We start from the raw sequence: 27,343 nt of genomic DNA on the forward strand, positions 1-27,343 counted from the left end.
CCTGATATCAAGTTATACTACAAGGCCATTATACTAAAAACAGCTTGTTACTGGCATAAGAACAGGCATATAGATCAATGGAACAGAACAGAGAACCCAGAAATAAACCCACACCTTTATGGACAACTGATATTTGACAAAGAAGGTAAGAGCATACAATGGAGTAAAGAGAGTCTCTTTAACAAATGATGTTGGGAAAATTGGACAGCTACCTGCAAAAAATTGAAACTAGACCACCATCTTACACCAGTCATAAAAATAAACTCAAAATGGATAAAAGACTTAAATGTAAGTCGTGAAACCATAAGCATCTTAGAAGAAAACTTAGGCAGTAAGCTCTCTAATATCTCTCACAGCAATATATTTGCTGATTTATCTCCACAGGCAAGTGAAATAAGACAAAATAAACAAATGGGACTATATCAAACTAAAAAGCTTTTGTACAGCTAAAGACAATATGAACAGAATAAAAAGACAAACTACACAATGGGAGAACATATTTGACAATACATCTGATAAGGGGTTAATAACCAAAATTAATAAAGAACTTGTAAAACTCAACACCAGGAAGATAAACAATCCAATCAAAAAATGGGCCAAAGAAATGAATAGACACTTCTCCAAAGAGGACATACAGATGGCCAATAGACAGATGAAAAAAATGTTCAACATCACTATTCATTAGAGAAATGCAAATTAAAACCACAGTGAGATACCACCTCACACCAGTCAGAATGGTGCTCATCAACAAAACAACACAGAATAAGTGCTGGCGAGGATGTGGAGAAAAGGGATCCCTCCTGCACTGCTGGTGGGAATGCAGACTGGTGCAATCACTGTGGAAAACAGCATGGAGATTCCTCAAAAAATTAAAAATGGAAATGCTTTTTGACTCAGCCATCCCACTTTTAAAAATACATCCCAAGAACACCATATCACTGATTCAAAAAAGAGAAATGCACCCCCATGTTTATGGCAGCATTGTTCACAATAGCGGAGATCTGGAAACAGACCAAGTGTCCGTCAGTGGGTGAGTGGATTAAAAAGCAGTGGTACATATATACAATGGAATACTATGGGGCCATGAAAAAGAAGGAAACATGGATGAACCTGGAACATGGATGGACCTTTTGCAACAACATGGATGGACCTTGGAAACTATTATGTTAAGTAAAATAAGCCAGGCAGAGAAAGAAAAATATCATATGACCTCACTCATTTGAGGAATACAAGGAACAATGTGAACTGAAGAACAAAATTAAACCTGAAGAGAAGGGGGAAGGGAGCTGTTAGGAGGGGGGCAAGGGATATGTTGAGTGGAACACAGGGGAGGGAGTATGCAATCAGGGCAACACTAGAATCTTTGTAAACACTATAAATTAAATAAAAATAAATAAATATGAGAGTCAAAAGCCAGGGATAATTGGCTCTGAATGAACACTCTGAGCCTTGACTTACTGATCTCTACAATGGGAATAATGCCACTTAATCTTCAGAATTGTTGGGAGGACTAAATAAAATAATATGAACAAACATGCTTTGCAACTCAACAAAGACTATATAGAGAGACATAAGGTGTTACTATATATCCTTCTGCTGTTTGACTATAGTGGCAGAGGGAAAAGGCACGCAGGTAGAAATGACTTCAGTGAATTTTATTTTTGCCAGCAACCCCCTACCCTGTCCCTCTTTTGTGATCTCCCCTGAAATATTCCCAAAGCTCTCAAGCTGCCCCCTCAGTGCCCGAACCATCTAGCTCTCCATTTCTCATAGTTAAAGATTTTGTTTCTTTTTCTTTCTCCTCCCATTTCGAATCTCCCAATAAGAAATGGACTGATGTTGAACCCATCCCTTTAAGCCCAGCTGTTACCCACCAATCTGGCTATGTGTTGGTTTGTACCTGGGCCTTCCTCTGTTATATGAGGGCCTTACACTGATGGAGTGACCACAGCAGTGGAAATTTCAGGGGGCTATGGCTGGGGTCAAAGAAAAGCACTTGACTTGTTGCTGCTTCTGGGAGACCCCAGTTGGGAGGGCTGCTCAGCTCACAATTATTCCTGTCGCTGGGAAGGACCTCATGCACAGGTGTGTACCCCAGTGGCCTCCTCTCTGCTATATGACCTTGTCCCTGCCCAGGAGCTGGGTGACTAAATGAGGCTGGGGCAAGGACAACCTCATTTTTAATTTTTTTTTAGAACTTTGGGATTTTTAGAGTTGGGGAAATCAATTTGCCATTCTCTAGTGAGGTCGGAGTTCTTGGTTCTAGTTCTTTCTGAGGCCTGCCTGCACCCCTGCCTTTCTTTCCACAATATGAAACTTTCCCAATGAATCCATCTGTCTTGGTTTGCACAGCCTCAAACCCAGACACCGAGACAAGGACTTGGTTGCAGGTGGTCTATCTGGGTGCTAATACCAGAGAACACAGTGAGAGAGTGAGGAAGTGACACAGGGAAAGGAGAAAGCCAAGAAGGTATAACAACATACAGGTTCCCGCTGCAGGTGACCTGGCTCCGTGCCGAGAGGGACCTCTGGGATGCTGTAGGCTACATTACGAATCATTGCCCCAGAGAACTGTCATAACTTACTTTCGTCCCCACAGACTGAGGTTTGTCCCTAGGGGTGTCTGTTCCCTGGCACATAAGGGTCATGCCTGCAACACAACCAGGCCTTGGAGATGGAGGGGACACCAGTGCAGAGAAGCAGAGATATACAGGCTTTTGAATTGTGAAGCTGGCTGTGTTATGGGAACTGCCTACTGTTGCAGGGAAACTCAGGTGGGCAGAGGGGATTTTTTTTTCTTCTTTTACAAGTGAGTGGAGGGGAGATAGAGAGACAGACTCCCACATGCGTCCTGACTGGGATCTACCCAACAACCCCCATCTTGGGCTGATGCTCTGCCCATCTGGGGCCATGCTCGCAATTGAGCTACTTTTAGAACCTAAGGTAAAGGCTCCATGTAGCCATCCTAAGCACACAGGGACAATGTTCTTGAAGCCATCAAGCCATGGCTGTGGGAGGAAAAGGAAGACAGAGAGAGAAGGGGAAGAGGGAGGGGTGGAGAAGCAGATGGTTGCTTCTCCTGTGAGCCCTGACTGGGAATTGAACCTGGGACATCCATGTGCCAGGCTGATCAATGTTCTACTGCTGAGCCAACTGGCCAGGGTTGATGGGATTTTGATAAAGGAATGAACAGTCTGCCACACTGCCCCTTGACTGAAACTGATTTCTGTCACTTCGGCCCAAAGAAGTCCCAGTGATTGCAGCTCACCTTAGTTCTTCCCACAGAGGCAGCCATGCCCACGCTATGCCACCACTGCATATACGGTGTGGTTGCCAGGAGCACTTTCCTTGACAATGTACAACACCAGTAGCTATTGAGGGATGGTCGGGGACAAAAGGAATGTGGTAAAATTAATCAACTGACTGTAGGGCAAGGGATCAGAAATGGCTCATTATTATTCTTCATCCACAGAGTAATGTCACTTATTGTTTGAGGAAGAGCTCTGAACATATAGGAGTAGCCAACCATCTGGGGACATATTACAGTGCCCACTACATTTTCTTCCTTAGTGTGTAAATAACTTACTTTTGCTCCAATATGATCTCGACACATGCTGTCTAAACTAAATTTTAAAGACACAATTCTTTTAAATAGCACATGCATAGAACTTAATGGTGAACCCCAAACTGAAATGAACTACAATTATCCGCTGACCCCCCTAAGCTACCGCGAAGCTGGTATACTTTTACCCACCTGAACACAAGCCAATTGCTTCCACTTAAAATGCATTCAGGTTTGGGGAACAGGAACCTGATTTCCAGGGGCTCATTCAAATCAGAGCTTCTTTTCTTCCCATAACGAGAGGACTGGTGGGAGGTGGCTGCCAGGGAGAGTCCGGGGCTGACCACGCAGCCGGGGGCTCAGACATGGAGCCCCTTTCATCCAGTGGATGAATTATAATTATGTCCATTCTGTTTCATCCTTCTACTGAAGGGAAGTTCTATGTAACAGAAAATTCAGAGACTGCAGAATAAAACAAACAAACCAAAAAGTAGCGTTAAAAATAATGAGCACGAGAACTCCTACAAAACAAAAAAACCAAAACACAAATAATGAGCATGTCCTTAGGATTTGGCAGTGTTCTGTTTAAAAAGTGTTTGGCCTCAGACCTGGAACTGGCTGGCCTTTGTTGTACTTAAAATCGATATTTCCTCTTTGTTTTTGTTTTGCCTGTTATCTCCTGTGCTCTGAGGTCAAAGTCATTATCACCAGTAGAGGCGGTAGAGCAGAGAGAACAAGGACTCTGGCCCCTAAGACCACGTTAGTCACTTGATCTGTGACCATCTTTGACCTACAAAAAGGGTGAGGTCTTATAGTTCACCATAATATTATAATTATCATGATTTGGTGATCATTTATTGAGTGCTGATTATGAAATAATTTTAACAGGTCCTAAATGACCACGCTAGGACTCCAATACTCTTTGATGTCTGCGCCCCTGCTGAGAAGCTTGGGGGGCCAGCCTGCCTCTCCCCTATTTTTATTGAACATTCTTCATCTTCTGACCTCCAGGTAATAAAGCTAAAGATAGGAACTTTTCCTACTTTTCAACCTTCACTCTGCTCCCTCAGAATACGTGAGAAAATGCAGCCAGCATCTTCTGGAAGATTAGGAGGGCAGTAAGATTCCGTAGGCACCTTCCGGCTGACATCTGAGCCTGGCTTTCAGCACGGTCAAGCCTTTCGGAGACAGCCAGCGTATGGCTTGTATCAAACTCTATATTTAGGAAGAACAACTGGGAGCTATGACAGGAATTCTCTTTAACACTTAGCCCTAAACCAAGTTCCCCTCCAGCCCAAGCCGGGAGCAGTTCTCGAGCCCGGCTGAGGCACGGAGCACTTGAGCTATTTCAGCCGCATGCAAAGCATTGGAACTGAGACTGCAGCTCAGAGCACACCGGGCATCCCTTTCGCCTGCCTTCTAAGGAGACTTGTTCTCTTGCGCCTGGCTGCCTGGGACTTTCCTCAGGCAGGACACAATACACAAAGCAGGTAAGCAGAAGGGCCCAGCTCGGGCAACTGGGCTTTCTGAAGGAAATTTCCTTGATACCTAACTTGCAGTGACTACTTATAACTTTGTAGGCTTATAACCAAGTGGGTGTAGTTTCTTGCTAATTCACTGTTTCATGGGTGATGTTTCTGCTTTGGTTTCATGAACTGTATGTGTGTGGTTGAAAGAATATTGAATTTAAAGTACTTTGTATTTTTTTAAAAGTAGTTTGTATTGATAGAAACAGTAAGAAAATTTCCACAATCCAGGTATGATGACTGTGACCCAGAATGTTATGTCATTTTGATTCTTATGGCCCAGGGTTATAGTCGTCCAGGCGCATACTAATTTGAATTGTAAGCCTAGAAATTATCAGGAGAATATGGGACAGAGAAGAGCTATAATGCAAATGATTGCCAGAGCTGTTACACAGTTCAACTTTAAAATGCTTTTCTCCTGTCCCTAAGTATCAGGCTTGGCCTCAATGACAAAGATCTACCAACATATAAATATGGATTAATACTCTAGATCTATCTTTTGGAAAGCCCCACTTCAGTCCCAGGGTTCCCTGTACCCAGCCGGCAGGAGGGCACCAGGTTCTGAAACGTGGGAATGCTAAGTGTCTCTTCCCTCTCGGCATATTTCAGGCGAAGTGAACAAGGAGTTACTCCAGTCAGCTGACCATATTTCTACACCCTTCCCAGAATTATTTTTAGCTGCAGGACAGAAGATAATCCCCTTTGCGATTTCACTTTAGCCTCTTAATTGGCCTTTTAAAAGAACAAATAAAGCCCCATTCTCTGCAAATATCGATTTACTTTCCTCTGAATCCACTCTTATTAAATTAGTGATATTAATGTTGACAGAATTTTAGCAAGTGAAAGAGTCTTGTTCAGAAGTCAGATATTAGGTGCTGCCCAATGACAAACCCAGCAGAGGTATTGCACATGACTCAGCATACAGACCATCACCCCCACCCCCGCCAGTGACTTGCAGAACTGCCAGGAAAAGTCAACTGTGCTAAACTGGCAAGTATTTCCATTATAGTATAGGCTTTGTAAAAGTCAATACACCCCTCATCAAACTTTCCGTGGTTCCAAATTTTAGCCAGAACGAGGAGACACAGTAACAGAGTGCGGTAAAGAGTACCTCTTTGTATGAAAAGCAGTGTCTCCAGAGTGAGAGGACTTTGCATCTAAGTCATAGCTTTCGGTTTTGGTCCGGGATGAGGCACGCAGATGAAGAAGGAAGGCGCCTTCTCTACTCTGCATCCCTCATGGAGGTGAGCGCAGGGCCAGGGAAACAGCCAGGGAACACTGTCTATTTTTATTCATCAGTGTGCTTTGCCCTGATTTCTCTGCGAATAATGAGGACAGCAGGAGCGGCTACAGAACTGATTCACACAAATGTTATCTAGCCTGTTTGCAAGGAATGAGAGCTGGGATCTGACCAACTTTCCAGAGCTGTCTCTATCACAGATTGACATATATGTTAAGAAGAAATTTACATGCAAATGAGGTTATGCCGAAGCTATACAGGAGACAAGGCCCAAGGAATACACATCTGTTAAGCTTAAAGGTCCACAAAATACCAAGCAATGCAGTTTAGTGGGGGAAAAAAATCAGCCTAACTTAAAAAAAAATCAATGTAGTATAAATAGCACAATCCTTCATTAACTAATTTTAAAATTTATTAAAACCTGTGATTGTAATAATACATATAAAGAAACTCCCAATTCCCATGTTTCAAACTGATGTACAAGAAATGTTTTAAAGATCCCAATTGACAACAGTTAAAGTTTAGTTGCACATGTATAAAGTATACTGTATGCTGAGATATTTAAAGTACTGTGCAGATTATTGTTTTGTATGACTTCTAATAGCTTTTGAGGAACAGAAACATTAAAAATTAAACTACCAAGCTTTTCCATTTGAAATTGAGTTGTGTGTCCTAGATCCAAAAATTAAAAATCCTTCTTTGATTCTTTGACACTGCAGAAAAGACAGCAACCTGTTTGAAATAAATCAGAGAAAAATGCATTCCTGGTTGTTCAATTTTTTAAAAAAAATTTAACCATACTGAAAATTATTCTATGCAGACCTTATAAATGGAAGCTATATCTCTATATATCAAAACATTCCGGTGACACTTTTTCAAAGACCTCATTGTTTTTATGCATGTGACCCCAAAGACTATATAGTTGGCCCGACTAGTTATAGAGATTGGAAACATTTTATAATTATCTAATTGCATATAATAGACCCTAAGGCTTTGAAGAGCTCAAAGAAAGCGCTAATTTTCACAGAATTCTTAAGATCTTTTATCTTTAAAATATTGAAGGGCATTACTATATCAATTCTTACTCTGTGTTGCTGTAGATCAGTATAAATAGTCCTAAAAAGTCACAAGCTATGGACAATGGCAACAAAAAAATAAATATTAGTATCATGCTTCATAGTTCACAAGGCATTTCCAGGAACATTATGCCATTCTAATTGTTACCACAACCTGTGAAGCAGGTAAAATTTAAGGAAGTGAAAAAGGGCCCAGAGATTCTGAGTGACGTCGTCCAGGTCATACAGGACTTGTGGCCAATGGCAACACTACTCCTCGTGTTTATTTCCTCACCAGTTAGCATACACACTTACACCAATCCATAGAGGAAAGTCAGTCAACCCATTTTATAGTCGGGTTTAAAAAGCAGCATGTTTTCAATTCACTGAATTTGAAACTTCTTTACTTGGTTCCGTTGACATTTAATAGACCAAGCTATAATACTGGAACAAGCTGGTCTGTTCCCAGCCCCCTGGCCCCAGTAAACCCCAGTGGCCGTGCTCCAAGTCACGTCTCATGAGCCGAACCAAAGCAAAAATCCTCTGGTAAGAAAGCACTACTACGTCTTGGGGATGTGACATGGTCATGTAAGTCCCATTTGCCTTCTGGGACGGTTTTGTTACAAGAAAGGGAGGTGCGGCTTGCCAGCTGCCTGTTACAGAGCCTGGGCTCCGGACACGCAGGGGCAGCTGCGGCCTACTTCCCCACAGCGCGCTCAGGACAGTGGGCAGAACAGACACGTGCACAGCAAGCAGAGAGCGTCACAGTAGTAAGGACGACGGACAGGCCATTTCTTTTTGGATGTTCAACGGAGGGGAGGGGCTCTCAATTGACTGACGGTGCAGCCCTGGCAACAGCTAATTCAGATCAAAAGTTCAGTTTCAAGCGGAAAGCTTCCGAGGCCCCAAACAAAGGTGTTTTATTCCCACAGCCTCTTTGCTTTGCTGCTCTTGGCAGGGGGGCAGGAGGGCAGGGAAGGAGATGATAGCGCCTTTCAAGTTTCTGATGGCCTATCATTAGCATCAGGGGCGAGGCGTCTCAGCATTTCTGCTCCTGAATGATTTATCCGGGGCTCTCGTGTTCCCTCTCCCTGAGGCTTTAGGAAGGAGAGTCACTAAGTAACTTCGGAAACTGAGACTGAAAGAATATATGGCCAGTGAAAGGGGTGACTGCCCAGTTGAATCATGAGTTAAGTTCTAATTTATCAAGACCGAGAATCTGAGCGCTGCCACCTCTAACAGTTTCTTTCTTGTATTTTTAGGGATAAGACTGCGTGAACATGTCAAAACAGCCAGTTTCCAATGTCAGAGCCATCCAGGTAAGTAGGCATATTTGTGGTTTAACATCCGCTCTGTAACTTCCAGCCTGTTTGCTTAATAAATCACTTTTTGCAGTTGTTCGACTCTAACTGATGATTACCTTCAAGAAGAAAACAAAGACTCATTTAAGGTACAACTGAGAAAGGATATAAGGCTGGTAAGATATCACGGAGAAGGGAGAAGCTATTTTTGTTTACTTGTGCTGACTTGTAAGACAATCAAAGCTTATGAATGCGAATTAAATGATCTACAAAAATGTAGTGTGTATGTCTTTTGGTGTGTAACTTTTTGACATGCTTATTGATAGGAATGAAGAAACTCAATTTCTACTGTTATATCCAATTGAGTTTGTTGAGCCATCTATTTAAAATGCATCTTTTTGTAAATAACATCCCTTTTTTTGTCGAGGGTTCTTTCCCAGGGCTTGGGTATTTATCTTTTAAAGTCCGTCTGCTAGTATGTCTTACCAAGCCCTCCCGGCAAACAAAATCCTTGGTTGTTCCAACTGACTTACGTATCACTCACACAAAGGGGAGAGGGAAGTAGGCATTTGGGGACACAAATACAATGTATCTTTCAATATTTGTTTTGAGCAATTCGTTATTTCTCTTAAGGGCTCTGTTTAACTCTCAAATGCCTCCCACACTGGGAAGCTGGCCACACACTTTATTATAAAGTACCATCTCTCCTTTCCGTAAGCACAGAGCCATCTGTGCTTCCTCTAAAGGAACTTTCAGACATTTTCCCTGGGAGATTTCTGAATACTGCAGAACATGTGGCAGTTGCTGAATATTTTGGGTCTGATGTGCCATCATAGCATAAACATGCTCGTAAGCGAGTGACACTATTTTGGATGGGTGCCCATGTGGCCAGGTTGTGGGGTTTGGTTCGAAATTCTAGTGCGCACCCCGGTGGTAGAGGCGTATGAAGGGACAGTCTTTTCCTGTGATGACTAATGCATAGCCTTAAACAGATGGGCTTCTTAAGTGGCAAAGTCTACACACCCTCTGGAAACGTGTCTTAGAACAAACCACCGAGGAAGGGCCTGTTGGCAAGAATTCAACTTCACACTGCCACCTTTGGCTCTCTGGTGTCCATGTAGCGAGTCTGTGACATCCCCTGACCTTGATAGTGGCATTTATTTTGCTTCCCAGGCCTCTGGGCTTCCTTGAGCCATTGAAGCTTCTTTTTACCCAGAGTGCATAGCTGTTAATGTCATGGGCTCTGAAACCATATTACTGGAATTTGGATCCCTAACCCATTTTGTACTGCTGTAGGACCATGGGAAAACGACTTTACCTAGTATTTTACGTCTCTGCTCCACTTCCACATCTGTAAAATGGGATGCTAATAGTACTTACCTTCTAGGGATACTCGTACAAGATGCTTCATACAGCATAGCCAGCCCTCATTAAGGGTCCATCATGATTATTTATAATGCTTATCATTCAGGAATGTTCTATGTCAAAGTGATGAGAAGTAATACAATTTAATCACTGCACTTGAAGCCCCCAGGGTGCTGTACATGAACTTCCTTTTCATTTTGCAGGACACCGCAACCTAGTCCTCTCAGGCTGCCATTGTTCCTCTTTTAAAGCTGAAAGTGTGTTGATTTTTCCTCCTTAGTGCTTCCCTCGAATCTACACTGAAACTTCACCAGTGTTTTATTTCTTAATTTTGACCTTGATATATTTTTAGACCTGTAATATTTAAAACGTTGCTATTGATTGTTCTCAATAGCTGTTATTAGACTGCCTTTTTAAAAAATCCATCCACTCTATTGACAAAGGCAATGCGGTGGTTCTGTATGGATGTGGTTTCGCCTCTTTCAATATATTTAACACCACACAAAAGACACAATTTAATGTGCCTTCAAATGAAATATTATTTCTTGTGGTTAAATAGAATCTCTACACTAGCTGATATTTTCCTATTACCTCTGCATTAACCTAAAGTAGGGTCCATTAAATAAAATGTGAAAATGGTTACACTTTACAAATGGCTTATAGTAGAAACTTTATCTAGGGTATAGTCTTGTCTGGAACCAATAGAAACCCCAGTGGGTGAGGGAGGGCCCTGGTTGTGTAAATACTGCTAAAGATCTTGAATGTTCTCTTCAATGCACTCTAGTTGCTTCTCCTTTTTATTAGGACCTTATTTCCAGTTGAGTACAACTGTCTTTTCTTGGTGCATTTGTGCCAGGCACTGTGCTAAGGGGAGACCATGCAAGGATGGATTGATAGCTGAACCCTGTGCTTGAAGAGCTCATAGGCTCCAGGACTTAACAGCTCTGTGATTTTGAGCAAGTTGTTTATCCTCTTTGTGTGTCAGTTTCCTCATCTGTCAAGTAGGGAATTAATAACAGGACTGATCTCATAGGTTTGCTGTGAGGGTTAAATGAATTAATATATATAAATGCTTAGGCCAGTGTCTGGCTCATTGTAATTCCTTAATAATAATTAGCTGTTATTATCCATCATCATCATCACGTAGTTCAACAAAGTGTGTCTCTTGGAATACTAGTTTTATGAGATGTTGTTACTTAAAGAGTTCCAGGATAAAATGTTTGGGAAACATCATGCTGAGCAAAGTTGAACTGGATCTTTACTGCGAAATTTCTCAGAGGGCACAGTTTGCTAATGGCTTCATAGATTCCCAAGAAGGTAGTAATGTGCACAATGTTTTCTAAATATATTGGACCTTTTTCATGAGAACTTGCAGGTTAGTATTTTGCAGTGCAAACTTCTGGAGTGACTTCAATCTCTATTTTTTCTGGATTGAATGAACCGTAGCCACTGTCAACCATACGTCTAACAGTTAGGCATTTAGGTAGCTGAATTACTTCACCTATGTGCATCAGACAACATGGAGCCAAACTGTGACAAATCTCTGCTGGGCCACTCACTCACTCTGTGATCTTAGTTCACCCTTAGTTTACCCTTCTGTAAAATGGGGATAATCATACTACTTAATGAGGTTGTTAGAATGAATAAACAAAATAATGTGGGGCAAGTGCCTGGTTTAAAACACACAGAGTCCTTAAGAGATAGCTTTTGTAACTATCCAGGCAATGCATGGAATTGCCTTGCTTTCTAACTTCAACCAGTTTCATCTCCATGCCCCAGAATTAGAGAGAGGCCAGAACTAGACCCATCCTTAGAGGAGATGGACAGCTGTCTTTTAGATCCACATGAAGAAGAGATGGCCTTTGAATTATAAGGGGAGCCTATGTAAGTCTGCATTTCTTTTCAGCTATACTAATGAAATCTCATTTGTGCCAGGGACATAAATATACCCCTAAGAAGTCAGTTGATCGTTTCATAGCCTGGAGAGGCCTTGGTCTCCAAAGCAGCTGATAAGGGTTTATACCAGATGTGAGTAAATCTTTTCTGTAAAGGACAAGGAAGTAAATATTTTGGGAATTTCAGATTATTGGGTCTCCGTTTCAATTACTCAAGTCTGCCATTGTAGCACAAAAGCAGCCATAGGCAACACATAAATGTATGAGTATGGCTGTGCGCCAATGGAATTTTATTTATAAAACAGGTGGCAGGTTGGATATGGCCCATGGGCTGTAGTTTGCTGACCCTGGTTTTATGCTCTCTGGGCTGACTGTTAAACTCTATTGATGGGAATGGAGTTGCAACCAAGGCAACGTCAGCACACTAGGCATAGTGGGTGTGATCCATTCAGATGAAAGAATTTGACATGACAGGTGGTGGGGAAAGCTTGAGCTGCTGAGAAATCTAATGCCATCAGCGATCTGCTCTGTGAGTCTCTCTAATGAGAACAAGTGACACTGGCCACTGGCAGCACCTGCCTGTCTTTCCCTTTCCTCCTGAACATACTCTATTTGAAAAACCACCATGGGCCTCCCCAGGGCCTCAGTCTACCCAGATCCAATGTTTTCTTAGTCATCACTGGTCCTTTCTCTCCACTACTGATCAAAGTGAGCTGAATATTATTTGCCCTCTCCCATGAGGTCTGAGAGCTTTGTGGTTAAATAGGAGAGTCCTATGCCCTAGTCATAGCTCTGCTCTTCACTCCCCTAGTCCTCGTGATCTGCAAAGGGAGGGTGTTTCATTAAATGATCTGTAAGCTTCTGTCCAGCTTCTAATAATCTATGAACTTCTTGAGAAGAACTTCTACTATATTATTAAAATGATAACAGTAACAGCTTTTTCAGGGTTTACTATGTACTTGGCACAGTGCAAATGGGATTTCTGTGAGTAATAATAAAAGGTTTAGAGAGGTCAAAGAACTCTCCCAGGATCACACAACTTGAAAGTAGAAGAGTCAGGACCCAAATTCAAGTTGTGTGCTCCGAAGCCCAAATTCGGATCCACCATGCAACACTGTTTAGCCTCATTACTTACCATCCTTGCCTTGTTACAGAGTGAGGCCAGAGGAGCTGGTGCAGACCATCCGAAGGATAATCATAAGTACTAAGGCTATCTGAGGGATAATTACCATTTTATAAATGCCGGGCCCTTCATTTTAAAGAGCTCAACTGATGTTCAGAAAGTATCAGCATTTCAGTGAAGAAGCAAACAGCCTATACTGATTAAAGCCATCTTAAATGTAAATTACTTAGGAGTGACACATACAAAGTAAAGCGACTCAGCGACAGTCTCGAAATACAAACAACCATGGCCACGGAATTCCCATCTCTTTGCTTAACTGAATCAGTCTGCTTATAAAACTAAACCTAGCTCCTTTATCATACATTTTAAAAGAATGATTACATGAGTCTTGCATCATTACACGTGTGTGGTTTCCTTACCACTGGACATTTTCCATTGTTACTCAATCCACAAATAGAATAGAATATCTTGACATCCTGACCTTTAGTACTTCTTTCCCTTCCCCACCTGTTATCATTGCTTTCTAATCTCCGTTGCCCAGGGCATAAAGGCTCCCTGGCAGAATGAAATAGCCTGACAAAAAATTTACAGACAGGTGTTAGGGATTCTAAGTGTTTCCAGTCTAGGATTTCTAGTTTAAAAAAAGTCTAGGGGTATGACAACCCTTAGTACAAAGGAACAGGCGTTTACTACCCATAGTTGGTCAGTTAATCCAATACACTGATTAAACTAGAAGGATAACGATGGTACATACCTCTTCTTTACTATTTTATTTACATTTAAACATAAAAATAAACCTCCCTTTGCCACGTGTTTTAATATAGAGCTAAGGCTTTTTCTTTTTGATAGAAAACAGTATCTACTGTTTCTTTCTTAGGTAAATTACCATAATGCATTATGGTTTCTTTCCTTTTTTATCTTCCCATTAATGAGTGTGTGTGTGTGTGTGTGTGTGTGTGTGTGAGAGAGAGAGAGAGAGAGAGAGAGAAGCATCAACTTGTTCACTTTAGTTCCATTAGTTGTGCACTCATAGACTGCTTCTCATATGTGCCCTGACCAGGGATCAAATGTGTGACCTTGGTGCTCCAGGACAATGCTCTATCCGCTAAGCAAGCACCTGACCAGGGCTGTTTATGATTTCTGATGCTGTACTCTTTAAAGTGCAGCCAGAACTTGAATGTAGCAATCTGATTCTAGGGGTTCATTGCTACTTCCAGTTGGTAATCTTTGCTTCTCTAACCAGGGTTCCATATTGGTAGTATGAGGTCAACAGTCATATACTGGCTAAAAGATGTCATTTTTTGAGGCTGACATTCACATGTACTTTAGAAATATAACCTGTCCCCAAACAATTATACACGTTATCTTAATAGCTGTATAAAGCATTTTTTTTACAGAGACAGAGAGAGAGAGTCAGAGAGAGGGATAGATAGGGACAGACAGACAGGAACGGAGAGAGATGAGAAGCATCAATCATCAGTTTTTCGTTGTGGCACCTTAGTTGTTCAGTAATTGCTTTCTCATATTTGCCTTGACTGTGGGGCTACAGCAGACTGAGTAACCCCTTGCTCAAGCCAGCGACCTTGGGTCCAAGCTGGTGAGCTTTTTGCTCAAACCAGATGAGCCCACGCTCAAGCTGGTGACCTCAGGGTCTCGAACCTGGGTCCTCTGCATCCCAGTCTAATGCTCTATCCACTGCGCCACTGCCTGGTCAGGCTAAAACATTCTTGAAGTCTGCTTTTTCTTGGATGATGAGACTACAGTTGAGTCATTCAGAAAATTATTGAGGAAAACAAAAACAGTTGAGAATGGGGGAGGGGGGAGAAAGAAAACCTTCCAGTGTGAAACATCATGGGTGAAGAACAGTGTCTAAGTGGGAGCTTCCCAAGATGAGTCAGAAAGTTTTGCATATTCTGGATCTGTTCTATCCTTCAAAAATCCCTAAAGAGGCCCTGGCCGGTTGGCTCAGTGGTAGAGCGTCGGCCTGGCGTGCAGAAGTTCCAGGTTCGATTCCCGGCCAGGGCACAGAGGAGAAGCGCCCATCTGCTTCTCCACCCTTCCCCCTTTCCTTCCTCTATGTCTCTCTCTTCCCCTCCCGCAGCCCAGCCGAGGCTCCATTGGAGCAAAGATGGCCCGGGCGCTGGGGATGGCTCCTCGGCCTCTGCCCCAGGCGCTAGAGTGGCTCTGGTCGCAACAGAGCGATGCCCCGAAGGGGCAGAGCATCGCCCCCTGGTGGGCAGAGCATCACCCCCTGGTGGGCGTGCCGGGTGGATCCTGGTCGGGCACATGCGGGAGTCTGTTTGATTGTCTCTCCCCGTTTCCAGCTTCAGAAAGATACAAAAAAAAAAATCACTAAAGACAAAGAAGCTATGCATTCTACTAATATAGAATGTTATTTTAAAATATGTTGGACTATATTTTAGCTGGTACGTGTGTTTATTTCTCTTCATTTAGGCTAAAATATCAAATAATAATCTCATTTTCTAGTTCATTATTGAGGAAACACACTTCTTTCTGCAAGTCTTCTGTGAAAGACTCTAGACATCTCAAAAGGCTATACCCTGCTCCATTCAGAGAATGACCAGGACTGTAAGACTAGGAAAGCCCAGAAAGAAATACTGCAAAATGCGGCTTTATATGGTTCCTCTGCCCACCCATGGGAGAACAGCAAGTGGGAGGCTATAGATTTTAGCAGGAGCTTTTGGGAAGCTTTGAAAACTAAAGATAGAATCAGTTGGGGGGGTCATCTGAAACAAATGTGCAAATGGAGGAAACTCCAAAAGCCTCAGCACTAAAAGGAGAGACGGAGTGGGACCAAAAGGAGGGGAGATCAGAGAACAATGGCAGTGGAAAGAAAAGTGGGCTGGGATTGTCAGTACCTAGTGGCTGGCAGCTATCAGAATCCAACCCACTAGGGAAAGAAGATGTCATTCCATTGTAAGTCACACAGGAGTGGCTGTGGAGGGAATATTGTTTCCAGAATCCTTGGGCTCGAAGCCTGGAGCCAAGCAGGAGAACAATACAAATAATTAAGGGAGTAGTGGAATTAACTTACAGGGAATTCTTTCTGCTTTTCTTCCCCTGGTGAGATCAAGTGTAGTATTCATTTCACATCAGATAGGTCTATTATCAGGGAACTGTATCCTGTTCTGGCAAAAGATGATCTAGTAGATTTTTTTTCCATTCCCAACTTCGAGGATGTATAAAATTATGTATAGCTTGGGAAAGTGATGCATTGGTCTGCTGCGTCAGGGGCAGATTTAAAAATATCTAAGACAAATAAACCTCAAGGAGGGAAACGAAATGTAAGGAGATGTGCCACAAAAGCAAATAAGCAAACAAACAAAAAAAACAAAAAGCAAAAACAAAAAACAAAACAAAACAAAAACCAAACCCCAAAACAAACAAAACCTACTTCCTTTACATTTTTACAGATTCTATATAAGTCCAACCTTAAATCCACCCCAGGTCATTGATGTTAGACTTTTTCTGTGTTTGTTAATTTTTTCCTAAAAACGTAGCTCATATACAAAACTCATTTTGAGTAGCAAATACCATACCCAATTTGCAGATGGAAAAATTGAATCATTGAGAAGGTATTTTATTTGCATTCAAACAGAACGAGTCAGTGAAAGAGACCAGAACATGATGCAATTGTCTGGGCGATGGAATAAAAACAGAGCTGCAAGCCTATGTATGTCTATCAAATTTAAGTTATGAGGAACTTTCCTTATGGATATAATTTAGTCTCTAATTTGTCCCTCAAATGTCACCGCCCTGCAAGTCTATTCATGAATCATCCCTACCTATTCACAAGCACGACTTTGACACTCCCTTCAGTTGTACATCAACTATTGGGCACGTGACATGTTCTTAGGCTGCTTTGGATCCTGTCAATATTTGCTGTCAAAAACGCCACTTAGGTTCTTGGTATGTTTAGTGATGCCTTAAAGATGAAAAAACACCAAATTGGTGAGTTCATGGCTTTTCCCAATGTTTTTAAAATTTCTTTGACACCTCTTCTGGAATTATCCATGTGGATGCCCCTCTCCGAGGCCATTCTCAAAGTGTAAGCCTGCAATTTTAGAGCAAATTTAGGGAATTTTAGAGTGGCCAGAGCTTTGGGCTAGTGCAAAGTGCTCTTCGGAGAAGGGTTTGATAGAGTGAAAGTTCTGTCCCTAGGGGTCAGGCAGTGTCACTTTGGAATCCTGGCTTTTCCTCGAACCATTCATGTGACCTTGAGAAAATCATCTCTTCTCTTGGAGGCTCCGTTTCTGCTTCATCAGCAAAATGAAGGTGACTGTCCAAACCTCAGAAATTTGTTGTGAGGATGTAGGTGTTGTGATGGCTAGGTTAAATTTTGGGGTTTGGGGGTGAATAAGGTAGTTTGTGGGAGATGGCTGTGGGGGGAGTAGTTACTGTCCCACAACCTCGTCATCTGGTTAAACCCAGCTGTGCCACAACACTGCCATTTTTTAAATACACATTCATTAGCAAGCAAGCAAGCAAGCATAAAACCATTTATACAATCTGTCTGTGAACTCAGTGAACCCTTAGCTGTTGTCCCTTTAAATGTTCTGAATGACTGCCACCTTGCATAAAGGTTCACATAAGGCAGGCGGGAACTCTGTTGCCCTTAGTGGGCAGCAGCTGGCTAGAAATCCTCATTATCGAGGGCTGGGGACAGGACTGTTTGGGAATCGGTCCTCAAGCTCTGTCTCTGAAGACGCAAGCTACAGGCATCAGATTCTTACACTCTGTTCAGCAGAGTGGGGACTGTCTCCAAAAGATTTTAACCAATCTCCATATCTTAAGCTCCTCTCATTTTTAAAAAAATAAAAGCAATTTCTAATACACATTCCATCATTTCACCTGTTTTTTTTTTTTTACATTTCTTCAAGCTTCGAGGTCTCAGGTGTTGGTGGAGATATTGCTAACAGAAGTACTTGAAATAGCAAGCCTGGGAATGTGACCTTAGTGATATTTTATCACCAAACCACCCCAGGAGGATGAATTCCCAATGAGAGCAATAGATATCCCCAGAGTTGCAGTTTAAATCAAACTGTGCAGATATGAAATATCACATTGTCTATGCTAGAGTAGTTGAAAATAAATTACAGACATCTTATCAATAGGCAGAGCAAATATTTTAAGTATATTTCAATAGTCATCCACTCAGGGATGACCACTTTCAATGGTTGTCAGATTGGCTCCCCAAATTCCAAGGAGTTGCTCATGGCCAAGGGCTTGGGGGGAGCAGGTAGGGTTCTGGGCCCCCTGGTACCTCGGCCAGAGCAGCTCTGCCTCCAGCTAGTTTGTATTTTAGATGTTCTCACAGTTGTTTACTTGAAGGAAGTGTGCCATGGCTAAAGGACTGAAAACCACTGATAAAGCCTAACATTCACATTACAAATGGGAAGAATGAGACTCGGAGCCGTTGTCACTGTTTTTTTTTTGTTTTTTTTTTTTGGTATTTTTCTGAAGCTGGAAACGGGGAGAGACAGTCAGACAGACTCCTGCATGCGCCCGACCGGGATCCACCCGGCATGCCCACCAGGGGCGACACTCTGCCCACCAGGGGGCGATGCTCTGCCCCTCCAGGGCATCACTCTGCCGCGACCAGAGCCACTCTAGCGCCTGGGGCAGAGGCCAAGGAGCCATCCCCAGCGTCCGGGCCATCTTTGCTCCAATGGAGCCTCGGCTGCGGGAGGGGAAGAGAGAGACAGAGAGGAAGGAGGGGGGGTAGAGAAGCAAATGGGCGCTTCTCCTATGTGCCCTGGCCAGGAATCGAACCCGGGTCCCCCGCACGTCAGGCCCACGCTCTACCGCTGAGCCAACCGGCCAGGGCCTCGTTGTCACTGTTTTAAAGCACAGATTATTGGTAGCAACTCCTAGCATTGGGCTCTTTTCAGTACCATAAGCCACCCATGTGGAGAGGCTACATGCATGAGTAAATCAATCTCTGGCAAGAAAAGGTGGAGTTCTCATAGCATGTCTGTTACTTATACATTATCCAGGATGACTTTCACATGTTCCTTTATTGAAAACTACAACCTCCTATAGAGCATACACACTTGATTAAATGGGTTAGGTTAGCAATCAAATCTTTCAGAAACAATGTTAACTTGAACTCATCATTGGGAAGATACCCTCTGTAGAAACTTAATCAATGGATCAGGGTAATGGTGATCTAGCCAGTCAACTTTTTCCCAAATGGTCCCTATTTTGACTTTTCCTCTTTCATCCGAACCATCTATAGCAGTGGTGGGCAAACTCATTAGTCAACAGAGCCAAATATCAACAGTACAATGATTGAAATTTCTTTTGAGAGCCAAATTTTTTAAACTTAAACTATACAGGTAGGTACATTCCTTATCGAGGCAGTGCCCGTACATGATATTTTGTGGAAGAGCCACACTCAGGGGCCCAAAGAGCCACATGTGGCTTGCGAGCCACAGTTTGCTGACCAGGGGTCTATAGTAATGAAAAGTTATTGGTTCAATAAAAATCATCTTCTGTGGGTCTTATTTACATAGTTTTGATCTTATTTCAGGACTCTAATGCCATTTCATCTCATCTGAGAGACTCAATTATAAAATACTATTATTTCATGTCCTGCTAAGGAATAAAACACACATGCCAATTAAAGAAATTTTAATTAGCCTGACCAGGTGGTGGCACAGTGGATAGAACATTGGACTGGGATGCAGAGGATTCAGGTTCGAAACCCCGAAGTTGTCGGCTTGAGCGTGGGCTCATCTGGTTTGAGCAAGCCTCACCAGCTTGAGCCCAAGGTCGCTGGCTTAAGCAAGGGGTTACTCGGTTTGCTGTAGCCCCCTGGTCAAGGCACATATAAGAAGGCAATCAATGAACAACTAAGGAGCCACATCAAAGAATTGATGCTTCTCATTTCTCTCCCTTCCTGTTTGTCTGTCCCTCTCTGTCCTCTCTTTCTTTCTCTCTCTCTGTCACACACACACAAATTTAATTAAGTGAGAGGCGGGGAGGCAGAGACAGACTCCTGTTAGTGCCCTGAACCAGGACCCACCCAGCAAGCCCCTTACAGGGAGATGCTCTGCCCATCTGGGCACTGCTCTGTTGCTCAGGAACTGAGCTTTTCTTAGCACCTGAGGCAGAGGCCATGGAGCTATCCTCAGCGCCTATGGCTAATTCACTCCAATCAAGCCATGGCTTCAGGAGGGGGAGGGAGAGAGAGAGAAGTGAAATGGGGAGGGGTAGACAAGCAGACGGGCACTTCTCCTGTGTGCCCTGACTGGGAATTGAACTCAGGACACCCACATGCTAGGCTGGCACTCTACCACTGAGCCAACTGCCCAGGGCCTAAAATTTTAAGGCACCATTGTTGTAAAGACATATTGTGACTTTAGAGTTATTAAAAGAGGTACATCTTGAAATTCATGAAGTGTGTTACCATATTTGCCACAATATAAGATATAGTTTCTCTCTCATCTTGTATTTTCTCCTCTTCCTACTCTAGGCCACCTGGTATTTCCATTAAGCAGTGGAAATGCACAGAAGGATCAGCCTTCGGTTTTCCAAAATTATGCTGTCCTTGTATTTTAGCATATATGGTACATACTGATCAAATATACTTTTTGGCTTCTTGGCCCTAGGAATGGTGAGGTCTCTCTCTTTATACCCATCACAAACACTTTGGATTTGTTTCCTTTCTGTAGGATCAGCATTATTCTGTCAGGGAGAGGAGCTTGAAAGCCCCTAGGTGGAAAAAGTCACTTCCTGCTCTCAGGAGTAGAATGGATCCACCATGTTGCCTGAACATAGACACCGGATAATGTCTGTTTCTTGAGTTAAAAACATTTCCCTAGCAACAATGTTCATATCAGGCAGTTCCAAATGGACCTTACCACACCTTCTAATAATTCTGTTTGGGGTGGTACCAAAATCATCCAAATGGTATCATAAAATAAAATATTTCACTCTTTGCTCAGGCATCATTTTGATGCCTAACATCAGAGTCCAATTTCAAAGTTTTAAGCCCACATATCCAATTACTCATAAGGCCATGAACGCTTTATCTTAACTGGAAAAAAATATGTTCTACCTTAAAAAATGTTTCAATGCTTGTTTTATGTGAGTGGTACTCCTGGTGGAAGATGTTTTTGGCTTGTATTAAACATTCTTGCCTTTTTAAAATTTTATTTATTTATTTATTTATTTATTTATTTTTGTATTTTTCTGAAGCTAGAAACGGGGAGAGACAGTCAGACAGACTCCCGCATGCGCCCGACCGGGATCCACCCGGCACGCCCACCAGGGATGATGCTCTGCCCCTCCGGGGCGTCGCTCTGTTGCAACCAGAGCCACTCTAGCACCTGGGGCAGAGGTCAAGGAGCCATCCCCAGTGCCCAGGCCATCTTTGCTCCAATGGAGCCTTGACTGCGGGAGGGGAAGAGAGGGACAAAAGAGGAAGGAGAGGGGAAGGGTGGAGAAGCAGATGGGCGCTTCTCCTGTGTGCCCTGGCCGGGAATCGAACCCGGGACTTCTGCACGCCAGGCCGATGCTCTACCGCTGAGCCAACCGGCCAGGGCTAACATTCTTGCCTTTTAATATCAGATAAAACAGGGACAAAATTAAAATGTACATATTCTCTTCCCCAAGTTCAAATTACGTCAGTATATTTCTTGCATAATTTAGTATGTAGCATATTTCATGTTTACTAGCAGATAGTTTTCATTAACTGCAGATAGAAATCAGTATGTTGTTTTAATGGACTGTGATACCAATAAAACTGGCTTTCTAGCCCTCTTTTTACACAATGGTGTGTTGGGAAGAAGGTGGAAAAGTGACATCATAGAAACTTAAGGAGTGCCGGCACAGCCCTAGGACAGTATGGAAAGGGGGAGGCACTTCAGTGGTTGTGACTGCCTCCTTTCACGGTGAATCTGAAGGGACCCGAAGGAGGGCTAAGATGGGGACAGCTTCTGTGGATGCTGCTTCCTCCTCTCCTATCATTACATGTTCCTTCCTTATCCCAGGAAGAGGAAAATATTAAGTACCGCAGGAGGGCAACACCCAACCAAATTGTCTTCAAATTCTTCCATTGAACAGAGAATTATGAAATTACTGCACACAGACCTAAGGATGAGTACCAGAAATTTGTAATAAATGGAAGTCAAATTTTCCTTTGCATAACTTTTACTGTCATTATAGCAATTTTCTTTAGGTAAAATGCTTTAAAGACGTACTTTTCAGATGCGTTTTTCCTCACAACGATTATCACCGCAGTGTCATTATAGCTTCTTACTTTTCTTGTGCTAAATCTTCCCTATTTTTTCTTTTAGGCAAATATCAATATCCCCATGGGAGCCTTTCGGCCAGGAGCTGGGCAACCCCCCAGAAGAAAAGAATGTACTCCAGAAACAGAGGAGGTGAGGAAAACTCAGCTGGCAGAGCTTAGTATTGCCTTTTTTCTCCAAAATCCCCACTAGCATGGCAGAGGCACGTTGGAGGCCCGCTCGCCAGAGTAAGGGAGAGCATGGGTGGATGCGAGTCAAGGAGTCATCACGAAGTATATACATTACTTAGAGGTCTTGCTCAGTCAGCCATGGAATACACTGTACCTTGTTTCCTTTCAGCCAAATTATGTGTCTGGCGCAGTTACTTGAAGATGATGAGATTAACATGCAGTTTGCTGATTGATTGATTGTGTGTGTGTGTATGTGTGTGTGTGTGTGTTTGTGTGTAGCACAGCCTCTCAGATGGTCTTGATCCACAACAGTCACTAGTTTGGTTAGTTTTCACTCCGGAGCTCTTTCTGAACCAAGCAGGATGCATTTAGCACAGTTTCTGATGAGTGATGAGCCCTGGTGGGAGCACAGGTAATAAGTATGTTCACTTACTTGTGGATTCAAACAAAAAGCTCCAATCTCTGGGTATTTACTTTGGAGGACCTTGCAAGGGAGTCTGTCAATTGTATTTTTTCCTCCCTCTAAACCTTTGCCTCTCCTCCAAATGCAAATATCTGGTCTTCTAAAATGGAGGCTAAAATTAATAATGAGCACAGTGAATGCAGAAAAGTCCCTTACCCAAATGTTTCTATTTCATCCCTACTTGTGACTTTTCTGATAAAATCTGGAAGGTCTGACTCTGAAAATAAAAGTAATAAGGTTTCGAAGCCTGTCATTAGCACAGAACAAGAAAAATGGAATTAAATAAAGCCAGAGGGCATAGCAAACTGTATTTTATCTTTTTTAAAAGGTGAAAAGGCTGTTTAAAATTTTGTAGGAAACATTTTTGGGAATTGCCCCAAAAGAACACCTGTCATCATTTCAAAGTTTCCGAATGAAACTTTAGTTGTCCCTCACCTAACTTTTTTCTCCATAAATAATCCTGACATGGTCCTAAGTTAGTGATTCCAGCCTCCTACAAATAGCAAGAGATTTTTGAAAAGAGGAGATAGTGTATTTGAGTGATATCACCAAGTTATGGAATTTCAGCTACTAAGTCACCTTTCGTGAGTAAAAATTTTGAATATACAAGATGAAAGGATCGACTCTACTCCTTTTATTATGGTGCAAAATCTCCACCTCTGATGCTGATCACTGGACCATGCATGCAGTTAATGGTCCAGTAAGCTCTCCCTCTGAGATTTTGGCATATATATAATAATAATATATATATTATTTAGTGAGAAGAGGGGAGGCAAAGAGACAGAGTCCCACATGCACCTTGATTGGGATCCACCTGGCAAGCCCACTAGAGGGCAATGCTCTGCCCATCTGGGGCGTTGCTCACTTGCTCAGCAACCAAGCTCTTCTTAGCGCCTGAGGCAGAGGCCATGGAGCCATCCTCAGTGCCTGGGCCAACTTGCTTCAAATGAGTCATGGCTGTGGGAGGGGCAGGGAGGGAGAGGGGGGAGAGAGACAGACAGACAGACAGACAGACAAGAAGGGGAGTGGTAGAGAAGCAGATGAGCACTTTTCCTGTGTGTCCTGACCAGAATCTGGGACATCCACATGCTGGGCTGATGCTCTACCACTGACCCAACCAGTCAGGGCCAATTTTGGTCAATATTTGAGTCTATGTCTGAAAAATATGATCCCCTTCATTCCTCAGAGGGTCACTGTGTGAGGGAGTTGACAATATAACAGACATGGCATAGCCTAGCAGGTATTCAATAAATAATTGTTCGATTGATATGTTTGTGCAATTTTTATGAAGGACTCCTGGGCCTATTATTTTGCATGCTGTAATAAAAAGGCATGAGGTGGTAGAAGGGTGGGCAGTGGAAGTCTACCTGTAATTAGATGTTCTTCCTGTGCTTCCTCTTAAGCTGTGTCTGTCACTGCCATGGCAATCAGTTGGAAGGTAGCTTGACCCCCTTTTCTCATTAAATTGACTGATATAACAGTTGTTTTGGAGGCCTGCATTTTAGCTTCACCCTGTGGTATGTGCCCCTCCACGTGTCCCAGTTAGGGATTGGGGAAGCACTGTGCTCTCACTCTTTCCATGTCCCCAATCTGATGGTTCTAGCACATTCTAAAAGAACCGAGAGCTGATACCACCTGGATTGTGAACTTCTTTATGACCAGCCACATATACAAGTGGCCAATGAATGTTCTTTGTGGAACGGAGAGGAGTGAGGTACCCACAGAGACCCCAGGAGCATTTCTTGAATGAACTGAGCATCACCTTTCTCCTAGGACTTATGGGTTGGGAGGGTGGAGTTAGGGATTGTATTTCCTTATTGTATGAGCAGAAGTGATCTCTTGAGACTTGTGGGGTCTTAGGGAAGGGTGGGATCTAAAGTCTCAAGTTCTTGGCTGGATCTTAGAGTAAGTGTATCATGGAAACAACGCTGTAAGGGGAGCAGTAAGGAAGCTTGGCTTGGCTACAAGGTGGGTTAAGTAGGATTTTGTGAGCTTGCTTTAGGCCCCAGCCACCTTTTGTGACATAGTTTGAATGGGAAAATGGAATTTGAATTCCTAAAAACATACAGCCACATTTTTATTATTATCTAGTTTGCAAATTTGGAATCTCCTACCCTCTTAGATTTGGGATTCCTTGCTTAGCCTTGCATTATGATAATACCTGGTTAAAGTGGAGATCATAACACACCATCCCTGAGTGAACAGGCGACCTCTGTCACAGCCAGTAGTTTCCCCATCTCAATCCTGACACCATCTCAGATGTAAAGAAGGGAATGTACCCCAGCAGGAAGCTACACCCAGCCTTGGGCTGTCTGACAAGACCTGTGAGCACTTGCTGGGTCTCCATCCCCTGGAAGGGTCTCTGTGAGCCCTCTGCTCTGCTCACAGAACTAGAGTGCACCCTCCATTTGCTTGGCCCTGCCAGAGTTGGGCATGTGCCCAACTCAAAGACCTAACAGCCAAATCCCAATAAGCACAATCAGATCGGTCTTTTGCATAAAACAAAGTGGCTGCTCGTTTGAAATGATTTGAAAAGTATTGACAAACCCCTATTCTGCCTCCCACATCTCTCTTTTTCTGAAATTCCATCATTTTTAAGCCACAAGATAGCATGCTGGGATTTTCTGTTAACTATTTCTCTCTTTATCTGGTCCCTACAGGATACAAACACACTACCCGACTCTCACCACATCCTAGTGGTGTGGCCATTGTGCCTCAGTTTCCTCAACTGTAAAATAAGGATAACAATGGTACCACATTTATAGGTTGATGTGAGGATTAAATGAGTTAGTACGTGTAACTTAGAACATATACTGTTGCTGTAATCATTAGGTCTTCATTGAGCACAAAGGAGCTCACCAGACTGCACTGCCCCACACAGGAGAGTTTAGGGGGAAGCCCACGAGGGCATCTGGTCGAGGAGGCGAGACAGCTGGAAAATGGTTCACCATTGTGTCAAATCTTACAAATACATCATCAGTCCACATGGGAATATCTCCCTTGACAGCAGACATTCCTGAAACTGGAAATGGTCAGGGGCTGATGAGTCTTTCTCTCCAGCTCTTTTTCTCTAAAGCAAACAGTGTCTTCCATGTCCCTCTCCTCAATTCAAATACCTCTTACAGAGAGAGAGAGAGAGAGAGAGAGAGAGAGAGAGAGAGAGAGAGAGAGAGAATGTATTTATTAATCAAATGGAATCAACTGACTCAAATGGAGTCAACTGAGACCCTGTCTGTTCATGCCTTACTATAATTCCTATAATAACAAATTCATAGGTTGCCATTTGAAAGATGAAAGAAGATTCAGTTAAGAATGTACACCATCACTGACCACCTTCCTGAGTAAATGCCCTAATATGTACTTATTAAATATATCCACTCAGAATTTTCCATTACATGTGACCTTGCCAAATCAAGTCCTAAGAGTCTGACCTTGACCAAGGAAAAGCACGGCACGCTGAGGTTTTAATAAATTGAGAGGAAAGTGACTAGTATTAAATATTATCATCCTGTGCCTGTGCATATTCATACCCTCTGCACACAAACACATAAGTACACACACTGGCTTTAGGTACTAAATGTGTCAACACAGCACGTTTTGGTCTTACAAAGACAGTGAATGTGACTTACCTGGGAACTTAATGGAGGAATTGGAAACATTTTTCTTCTTCATGCTTCTTTATTAAGATCTATCCACCTAACAACCAAGGGAACATTTATAAATAAGAAAACATTTTTCATTCCACTGCCACAGATATTTAAAAAAAAAACCCAAACACTTTATAGCTTTGTTTAATATTTCTTCCCAAAAGCCTAGCAAAGAACATTTTGGAATATCTTATCCTCCAAGTAGAGGTCTAGCAGTTTTAATTATTGCTTCTAAACCTGCATTTATAAATGATGAATGTGTGTGCATGCAAGGAAGCCGAGCCTACGGCTCTGTACATGGACCTGGGGAAACAATATTTTCCAGATATTTATAAGAGCTACAGTCTACACCGGATCACTTTATCATTTCATGTGGCTGACATATTATCTAGTTCTTCAGCACTGTGCCAAAGTCAAAGAAAATGACTGTAGGAAAAAAACCATTAGCCCTTAGTAGAAGAACAGCACCTCAATATTTTACATTTCTACTCAACCGCTCAAATAAGCAATTTAAAAACATTTCTATAAAGGACATGTATAGCAAGTAATTGGTTAGAGTTCGGGGAGGTTGAATGCTTTTTTCTATTTCCTGTTAGGGTCTAGACAATTTGAGCACTAGGTGTAGGAGCCAGATGGAGGCACAGCATTATTAGATTTAATACCCAAGTTCAGGAATGCCTAGTTATGCTGGCAACAAATGTGTGCTTTCCCCAGAATG

The 27,343-nt window shown here is 42.7% G+C and overlaps 1 protein-coding gene across 1 annotated transcript in view; it reads left to right on the forward strand.

Moving 5' to 3' along the window:
• The first annotated feature begins 4,814 nt into the window (after window positions 1-4,814).
• Window positions 4,815-27,343, forward strand: part of SMPX (small muscle protein X-linked) — a 53,293-nt gene continuing 30,764 nt past the window's right edge. The window contains exons 1-3 of the mRNA XM_066249185.1: window positions 4,815-5,052; window positions 8,646-8,702; window positions 22,391-22,477. Of these exons, the coding sequence (XP_066105282.1) occupies window positions 8,664-8,702; window positions 22,391-22,477 (126 nt within the window). The 5' untranslated portion in view covers window positions 4,815-5,052; window positions 8,646-8,663. The remainder of the gene's footprint in view (window positions 5,053-8,645; window positions 8,703-22,390; window positions 22,478-27,343) is intronic.

The sequence above is a fragment of the Saccopteryx bilineata genome, chromosome X (assembly GCF_036850765.1).
Source record: "Saccopteryx bilineata isolate mSacBil1 chromosome X, mSacBil1_pri_phased_curated, whole genome shotgun sequence".
NCBI lineage: Eukaryota > Metazoa > Chordata > Mammalia > Chiroptera > Emballonuridae > Saccopteryx > Saccopteryx bilineata.